The 8,935-nt window shown below is 41.1% G+C and overlaps 3 protein-coding genes across 7 annotated transcripts in view; 2 read left to right on the top strand and 1 right to left on the bottom strand.

Moving 5' to 3' along the window:
* The window catches only part of tmprss4a (transmembrane serine protease 4a), a 16,167-nt gene extending 15,758 nt beyond the window's left edge, over nucleotides 1-409 (top strand). For all 3 annotated transcript variants that reach the window (XM_032509773.1, XM_032509772.1, XM_032509774.1), the window contains exon 13: nucleotides 1-409. This exon is cut by the window's left edge and continues 786 nt beyond it. The gene's annotated coding sequence lies outside the window, so the exon portion shown is untranslated.
* Nucleotides 410-991: 582 nt separating this feature from the next.
* On the bottom strand, nucleotides 992-8,244 carry mre11a (MRE11 homolog A, double strand break repair nuclease). Of its 2 annotated transcripts, none has more exons than XM_032509771.1 (20): nucleotides 8,162-8,244; nucleotides 7,400-7,472; nucleotides 7,095-7,227; nucleotides 6,788-6,948; nucleotides 6,609-6,696; nucleotides 6,360-6,501; nucleotides 6,124-6,238; nucleotides 5,517-5,702; nucleotides 5,229-5,400; nucleotides 5,035-5,115; nucleotides 4,822-4,951; nucleotides 4,630-4,730; nucleotides 4,246-4,416; nucleotides 4,095-4,154; nucleotides 3,849-4,011; nucleotides 2,328-2,411; nucleotides 2,041-2,105; nucleotides 1,900-1,961; nucleotides 1,652-1,748; nucleotides 992-1,431 (listed from the first exon to the last, which is right to left on the bottom strand). In XM_032509771.1, the coding sequence occupies exons 2-20, from the start codon at nucleotides 7,417-7,419 to the stop codon at nucleotides 1,393-1,395; spliced, it is 2,070 nt and encodes a 689-aa protein (XP_032365662.1). In that variant the 5' UTR covers nucleotides 7,420-7,472; nucleotides 8,162-8,244; the 3' UTR covers nucleotides 992-1,392. The 2 variants fall into 2 exon arrangements, with proteins under 2 accessions (XP_032365662.1, XP_032365661.1); XM_032509770.1 differs by lacking the exon at nucleotides 8,162-8,244 and adding an exon at nucleotides 7,626-7,648 and having other exon boundaries at nucleotides 992-1,433; nucleotides 1,651-1,748.
* Nucleotides 8,245-8,432: 188 nt separating this feature from the next.
* cep57 (centrosomal protein 57) overlaps nucleotides 8,433-8,935 on the top strand; it is a 6,094-nt gene continuing 5,591 nt past the window's right edge. For both annotated transcript variants that reach the window (XM_032510405.1, XM_032510397.1), the window contains exon 1: nucleotides 8,433-8,699. In XM_032510405.1, coding sequence (XP_032366296.1) covers nucleotides 8,652-8,699 — 48 coding nt within the window. In that variant the 5' untranslated portion in view covers nucleotides 8,433-8,651. The remainder of the gene's footprint in view (nucleotides 8,700-8,935) is intronic.

Raw genomic sequence — 8,935 nt, 5'->3', positions numbered from 1 at the left:
ATCAGATATCCAGCGCGTATTCAGAAAACTCACCAGGGCCAGAATATATACAGTGGTGGACAATGAGTCTTTGCCTTTACAGCTAAAAGGATATACAGTACATGTAATTAACTATAATTTGTAGCAACAGAGATTATAGAAGGTACATTTTGTAAAATGTGTGCACTCAGGCAAAACCCTGCAATTTCTTCATTTTAAATTAATCATTTGAAGCAAAGTAAAAGAATACATGTACCTGGATTTATTGTTAAACATAAGTTAATGTGTGGTATGATGTAAAATAGTTGTACAGGATTAGCATTTCTTTGAGGTTTGGTGAGTGATGTGATATAATTTGACTGTACATGGTACATTTTGTTGCTTTTTATATTTTAATTATTAAATGTAAATACATTCTTCTTCAACTTGGCATGGTTGTTTTGTCCATCAGCTGACTTGATATTCTTTGCAAGCTTATGTGCTAGAAACTGGATCCCGTGTTCCATTCAGTGTTGTCGCCCCAAACGCACACCTGGCCAAAAGTTAAGGAAAGGAATAACAGGGAAACAAATTTATGTAAATTGTTGGATCATAAAAATACCGTAAAATGACAAAGTAGTGTGCAAGAAAGTTGGATTCTCCCATTGTCACCCTATACCAAGAACTTTATTATACTGACCTCCTGTGGCGGATGGATGTCATTTTGTATGTGACCACTTTTCCAACAACCTTCCACTTTGTTTCTAACTAACTGCGGCAGAACCAGCTTTAGCAGCAAGACAGTGGGAAAAATTATGGGGCTTAAACTCAATTATTCGGACCCCTAAAATGTTGTAATAGGTTACAATGTCTATCGGAAAAATTAGTTCCAAAGAAGAGATGAAACACGGCATTGGACGGAAAGAGTGGGAATTACTTTTTTGGTGCCACATCTGACTATGTATTGCTCTTTATTTCTTTGACATTGCAGCCACAGGACAGACGATAATTAAAAGAAACAGACAGTTGATTATGTATGAAAAAACATTTATAATTTCCTGAATATCAAAGTACTACAAAACCTAATGACAACAAGAGATCAGTGTTGATGTACAGTAGCAGGTGTGCTACTATGCTGTCTACTACTACCAGTAGGTAGGTTCAGGTTCTGGCTAAACAATGCAGACTACATACAGCAAATCTTGTCTGAAAGCCAACTCCTCCTGGTCCCCCTTTAACCTATGCCTTTCACCAACAGATTGATTGAATAGTTTTACTTGAAGCAGTAGCTGATCAACTTAATTATTTACTGTCAACATTAGGAAGACTGAGTAATGAGAAAACTGAAACATGCACTTGAAATCCTTCAGAACAACACAGCAGCAGCTCACTTGCTAATTAACATGAACTGTTACATAATAAATGCATTTTTGGTTATCTCCGTGAACGACTGGGGCCTTTGAATGGATCATCCTGTATCAACAAAAGAAAAAGTTGAAGATAAAAAAACACATTTATCAGGGACAACTGAAAAGTTCAAATAGTGAAGTTCATTTTTGCCAAGCAAATATAAGAAGGATTATGGGTGATTAAGTGTAGGGTATATATTTCTGTTAAGCATGTAACATCATAGGAGATCAGGAATCCAGATCAGTTTTAATTTCCATAATTTCATTTTCTGATCTCTTTTTACCTCATCATCATCGCTGTCATCAAATGCAATTCCTTTAGATGACTGGCTTTGGCTCTGAGAGCTGTTCTTGGTGAAGGAGGATGACGACGACGCTGGTCTGTGGTAAGCAGAGAAGGAGCCGAGTTAAAACACATGATGACAAGCAAATTTAAAATATGAAGTTGGGGACCGAGTGGGTAAAAGCAGTATGGACAGCTACGTGTACAGATCTTTCTTACTACCACATTGTGGACCGAACACAGACATACCTTGGAGGGGGTCGGGAAGCTTTCTTTACAGGTATGTCGTCATCCGAGTCATCAATGGTCATCTGGCAATGGATAAAGATGAGAAGCAAAGTTAAGAGGTGCAGTTTACATACTGTACCTGTTTGTCGTGAATTGACTTACTTCTACATCTTTATAAGATGTTGTGGATGAAGTCCGAGACGATCTCTGGGATGAAGCTTGAAATGCTAAAGAATGAGGTATAAAGAAGAGAGAAGAAATCAAGGAAGACATTGAAAGATGAGGAGCAGGAAAAGATGGAACAGATTCATACACTGATAAAATAGAATAAGAGTTCTGCACGTTCTCTGTGATGCCTCGGTTGCCTCGGCATGTTAATGTTGTATACAGAACATTAACTTGTTTGTCTATAGATTATCACACTAACACATAATCTTGCAATCTCCTACCTTGCATAATGCTCCTGCTCTGGGTCGTTAATGATTTCTGGGAACGGCTCCGACCGGCTGGCTTCGGTTCAGAGGGTGCTGCACCTGGATGGACAGATGAACAGCTTAGAACAAGGATATATGATGCAATGCACAACATTCTCATCAAGCAGCCGGTGAGGCTGGCCCAAAAGCAAGTCAAAACCCCAATAGACCCCCATGTTAACATGCCCAACTTTACCGCACAGTTATGTTAGCTAAAGCTAATTTCCCCCTATTAGGACAACTGTACGGTGATTTTATAAATCCCCCTTTCAAACTACATTAAGGCTTAAAGTTATGCATAATCAAGGGTGTTCTGCTTTGAGTGACAGGTGAGTGCAGTTACAGGAGACAAGCATAGACTATAGGCTACATCCGGCCCTCCCCACGTCTATCCACTCTCCGCCTCTTGGACCTGTTTTTTGTTTAGCTACGAGCTTCATTTTGACTCCTAAATATAACTGAATATTTAGGGTCTTATCTTGAACCCGGCGCGGCGCAAAGCCTGACGCAAGTGTCTTTGCTAGTTTGCTAGCAAAGGCACTTGCGCCCATTTTTGCGCCCATGTGCGTTCTGGTCTTACACAGAAGTCTGTTTAACTGAATTATTGCCGTATTGCTATCTTGCGGCAGCAGAAAGTGATCGTGCCATTGACCAAGAAAAACCTGGTTTTAAGTCAGTAACAGAGCATTTAATTGTTATTTAACAGTGCATTAGCACAATGTGCCTAGGCTTGTGCACAGCGCGCACACATTATACTTGTTACTTTAGCAGCACACACACGCAAAAGATTAGAAATAAAAGCATTAAGGTGCAAATCCGCCATCATAATAACAATGTGCCAAGGTACAAACGCACCTGGCTTTTAAAGGAAATGGGAGATGACCCTCTAAATGGTTTATTGCATGTTACGCTCAAAACACACCTATGAATTAATGTAGACACTGAGTACAACCCTTTTGAACCATGTGCCCAGACTCTTTTTTTCTGCCGTCAAACTAGCAAAAGTGGATTTGGACACACCCTAAGCACAGCTGCGTCATGCCGTGCGATGAGATCGTCAGTGTCATATGCCATTTAAAGAGTGTTCATCATTCATCATTGTCTGTGTTAAATTCCACATTATAATCGAATCACTCTACCTGTCCCTGACAAGTCGCATTAGTTAACCTCTTACACTCTAGGTCTACTTGATTGAATCCTCCTCAGTCAACCAAGGCTGTCCATCATAGATGAACATTGTGATTAATCGATTTCTCTTATTTCCTTTCAAATTAACTAGTGTGTACACATTGCATTAGCATTGGTAATTGTGCATACTTCTGCATTTCCCTTACACAAAGGTGTGACCTGCCAGTCAGACACTGAGCGCTCTGTATCAGCTCTGAGTCATTGCCTTGTACCAAGCTTACAGTATTAAATAAACCTTTGGAACATCTGCGTTACTAATGTGCATCTCTCTAAGCGCCTTTATTTGTGACAGATAATATGATAACTTACCTCTCCCCCTTCCCCGACCCCTGCCTCCTCGCCCTCTGCCTCGTGTGGGGGGAGGTAATGGGACTGAGTCTTCGTCAGAGTCCAAAGCGAGCTCTCCGGATAGATCAGGGTCAACAGGCTCACTGCCACGCTCCAAACGGAGAGCTTTGGCTCTGTTGATAGCCTGAGAAAAAGAAAGAGATAAGGCGCACACAGGTAAATAACACAGACAACACTACAATTCCAGGCTTGTGAGCAATCACTTACTTCACTGATTTCATTCTCTTCCTCTGTGGTGTTCTTTTTGGAGTCTCTGAATAGCCGGATCTAAAAAAGTATAAAAACATGCACTCTTATAATGACGACGTACAACATTAACTTCCTCAGCCCTATTTCCCATGCACTCCTCAGCCCTTACCTCGGTGTCTATATCCTGCTCCGTGGTTACTCCTCGGACTTGGAGGTGGCGTTGCGTCTTCTCTAACTGATAAGTGATCAGCTCCTCAATGGCGTCTTTCTCGTCTTTGTCCACAAACTCCTGGATGGCCTTCCCCATGCCTTTCTCAGTCAGAAGGGACAGCTGCACTGTCTGAGAAGAAAAAGAATACAAAGTGGAAACTAGGGCTGGGACGATTCATCGACGTAGTCCACGTCACTGATTACGTAAATTACCAGGTACTTTTTTTTCATAATGGAAAAACCAAAAAGGTGAGTAGAGTTGAGCAGGTACTACGTAATAGAAAAACACCGTAAGTGTCATGACACCTTGTAAGTTTGAATTGTAAATCCCTGTGTGCCGTACCTGTTCAGTTGCCTCAAAGTACTGTTTAACCAGGTCCTCCACTCTCAGCCCCTCAACTGCTGTGGTTTTTAACAGTTTTCCGTAGTCAACATTGACCTCATCTACAAAACACAAAGACGGTAACATGTCAAATAGACACTACTGTACATTGATACCGTCGACCCATGGCATTGTATTTAGCCGCTGTCTGACCTTTGATGTCCTCCTTCTGCTCACGGCGTCTGAGAAAGTGAATGATGTCTTTTGGGTTGGCTACACGTTCCACAAACTTCTGACTGAAGCGAGAAGTGTTGAACGCCTCGAAGCCTCCACTGTAGTCCACCTGGGGAAGGCAATGAAGATGATGAATTTGAATGTTGCGCAAATAGGAAGGCGTGTGGACACGCTGCAAGTCCGCCATCCTACCCTCAGGCGAATAAGAGGTTTCTCCGGGGTGAGCGGACATCCAAGTCTTTCTCTTTCAGCTTCCTCTAACATCTCTGTGACCTACACAGTGAGAGAAAGAAAAAGAGAAACCTATAAGGGGACAGGTGAAGGGCAAGAATGGTAAGATGACTGGAAGACTGGCTCTGTATGTTGTATGTGACTTTACGTGTTACCTTTGCGTAGCACAGGTTCTCCACCTTCTTTGTGACCTGGGGTGTATCCGGTGTGAACTGGTCTTGGTAGTCAGCCAGCACAACATCTTGGATGAAGAACTGACGCACTGTCTTCAGGGGGATCTTTTGCAGGTTCATCTTACGACCGTTCACCCTCAGCAGCCCTATGTGCCTAGATCCACACAGTGTTTTGGCTACTTCATCACGCACTTAAAACGCACTCAGATCATAGAGTTTACTATCTATTGTTTGTGTGTCTATGTATAACTGTATTCATATGCACTGTACTTCTTGGTTGCCTCTCCAGGGGACAGGGAGGTGGCTACAGAGCTGCCAGGCTGTGTCACATAGAAGAGCTGTTGTTCATTTCTGGTTGGCGCAATCAAACACTCATGCTCGTGACCCCACACTACCAAGTCGAGAAAGTCATCCAGGAACTGCTCTGGAATGTAATTAGTGGGTCCGTGCTTACTCCTAAAGAAAAGCAATAGACAGAAAAGACAACAATTCAAAACAAAAACACAAGGTGTTGAGTAACATTGGAAAAGTGTAGCAGTTTATATCTTAAACCACTAGCAGGGCCTGACTTTTAGAGAAAATGCAGTCAAAGTAAAGCCTTAATTCTTCGAGAACATGTCAAGCTATTAACACACCGTGGCGAACCAACCTATTATTCACCCTTTTAAGAAACACTTTTTACTGCCAGAGCTTTCATGTCCACACAATTGCTGCATTCTCACTTAGGACTGAGTCACGTATTGATAATATGCAGTATGTACTGTATCACACAGTGGACGAAACATATCTCTAATGCTTTGAAATTTCCTGTGGCTGTTCTAAAATGTACAGCTTTTAGTTCAGTTTGGACTTTCCAACAACATTAACACACATTTACCTGTTCTGGTGGATGGTGAAGAGGTTAAACCATTCATCTTGGTCTTCTTTGGGGCGAAGCATTGTGACCTGGTTGTTGACAAACATCCTGTACAAGCGCTCATCTGGGATAGAGCCTATACACACATTCATACATAATTTAGAACAGAACATGAATCATTTCATAATCTTCTCAAAACAGATTATGTTAGGAATGGATATTACCAGCGCACTATGACACACAAAACAAACACTTACCAAGACCAAATAAGGCTAGCTTGGTTTTGCCTTTCTGCATGAGGATGGGACTAATCTCTATCCTCTCCACTGACTGGGAGTGACCAAAGTGATTGACAAGACCAGAAGCACTTAGCAGATCCAACGCACACAAACCTTCCGCCTTGAGGATAATAAAGTAAACGTGACATTAAAACAAATGTAAATGTATAGATATTTAGATCTGGTGTTGTGTCTAATAATTCCTTTTATGCTGGACTCACAACTCACCCCAGTTGGGTCATCATGGTTACCGTGAATGCTGAATGCAGGAATAGAGATGTTCAGGTTTTCATCCTGATAGTTAACCCAGGGGAACCTACAGCAAGCCATACACGCATATAACAACATTAGTGTAACAGGAATACAATGTTTTGTTAAATTAACCACACAAACACAGCAGAACTAACTTGGTGGTGTTGAAGTTGACATTCTGGTCACTGAGGATGTTGAACTGTATGGGCGTGTCTCCCATGCAGTATTGTCTAAGCATAGTGATGCAGTGGTGGAGGCATCGGCGGGACGGTTTGTTGTCGTGGAACAAATCCCCACCCAGCAGGATGAAATCTACCTGCAAGCAAACCAATGAGAAAATAGAAAGCAGTGGGTATTTAGAAAAGGTAGACTTTGTTATGTCCATTCAAGCAGACAGAGATATCGCATCAATCTGATTTACTGTTAAGTCATCCACATACACATCTATCAACTTGTATGTACCTGATTTGTCTTAGCACATTTCAGGATTTCCTCAAGAGTGGTAAAAGAGTCATTGCCACGGATGGCATCCTTCTCGAGGTAACCCAAGTGAATGTCTGTAGCAATCAGGATCTTGAAGGTATCCTCATCATCTCTACAAAAAAAACAGCACAAAACACAATCATATAAAAATACAGATCGCACATGTGATTGTTTTCTACCCATATAAATGTAAATTATATAGATAATGTATATTATCGGTCAGTCATTTGGAGAACTGTGTACCAACCAGCACAATCACCATCATTTTTTTGCATTAAACTCACATGGTGTTCTCTGAAGACATGATGATGTGGTGAAGTAAGATCTCACTGACGGGTGGTCATCAAAAGGCTTCCTCTGCAGAAAATACATTTAGCCCTGAACATCTTAAAAAATATATCTTCTAATATACAGTTTAGACATGCTACAAAATATTACAGAATAACAATAATCACATTAGGAAAGTACTTATTTGTACAAAAAGTACGTTGATATTTAAGGAGATAATACCACATATCACGGATAAGTCACGATGATAAAGTCAGTATTATTTTATCAACAGACTGAGCGTTATTCGTGAGAAATATAACGGACTAAATATAAAAGAAAATGGGCGAGTTCCTGAAATAAAGGCATATCTAGGCCGCCAAACAATATACTTTACGACACACTACAAAACGTTGTGTTACGGTATAATATTGTTACTGTGTGATAGCTAGCTAGCTAGCTAATTAACCGTAAGTGAAGCATAGACAGTTAAAGAAGCGAAGTCGTTACGTTAGCTAGCTCATAGATATACTGACAGTAACTTTATGACGTTAACGTAACGTCCTAAGTTACTAAAATGGTGAGTTAAGTTAACGTTAGCTTTTACTTTTGCAAGAAACGTTATCAATGCGATAGCTAACAGGGACTAAGCTTGCATTTACATATCGGAACCCAATCTAAACCACATGTCTATTGAACTTAGATTAATATTTGTTGTGTATGCTAAAAACTACAACGTGGGGAAAACTCTAACGTTGCTTGCATGCTTCGCAACCCACCTCCTCACAAGGCCAGTAAACATGTCAGAAAAACCCGGCATGGCTACACACTCGCCCCAACTCTCACAAAGGGCTGAGGGTTATTGTAGTTTTATTCGGAAACATCACCTTTCTGAACTGCAGAATCTCCGTGGCATAAAAACTACACTTCCGGTAAACAAATAGTGTGCGTTTGTTTCAATACTTAAGACGCGCCGGTCTTCCTGTCTCTCAAACATAACGTTGACGTGTATTTGGATAGCGTCTAACGGGCCGGGCTGGTATTGATATCATTCAAACTCCTCAGAAACCCTGGATTGTGTAGTTTGTCAAATGATGTTTTCTTTTCACAGCTCTGGCAGCCTTAAAAGCGGCGCTTAGCTAGCAGACTGTCAGTCGTAATTAAGAACAAGTTCGGTTGTAATTTTACTTCAAACGGAAATTACCATATTTTGCATATTTTACTCCCAGGTTCAGCACAAGCGAGGCAGTCCGGATTGGCTGCGTTTTAATGGAGACGCTGTCAAAAACACCCGGTGCTGATGCTACGCGGGAGAAGGTAGCTTTAACGTTACTACACATAACGTTAGCCTACTTTAACTCAAAATTTAACTTTTACATCTGTTCGCCACCGTTTATGTGACAAAAAACGTAAAGCTACCCAGCAGCAGTTGCCATAACTCAGTCCAGCTGATGTTGCAGACCTAGAAAGTAACGTTACAAAGTTTCACCTTCATGTGTAGGCTATATTTGACTTGAGCAGGACAAAAAAACTCATGTTGTAACTTTAGGGTC

Source organism: Etheostoma spectabile, chromosome 3 (genome assembly GCF_008692095.1).
Source record: "Etheostoma spectabile isolate EspeVRDwgs_2016 chromosome 3, UIUC_Espe_1.0, whole genome shotgun sequence".
In the NCBI taxonomy this organism is placed as follows: Eukaryota; Metazoa; Chordata; class Actinopteri; order Perciformes; family Percidae; genus Etheostoma; species Etheostoma spectabile.
The sequence above is the reverse complement of the archived record's forward strand: the minus strand, read 5'-3'. Positions and strand labels throughout refer to the sequence as shown.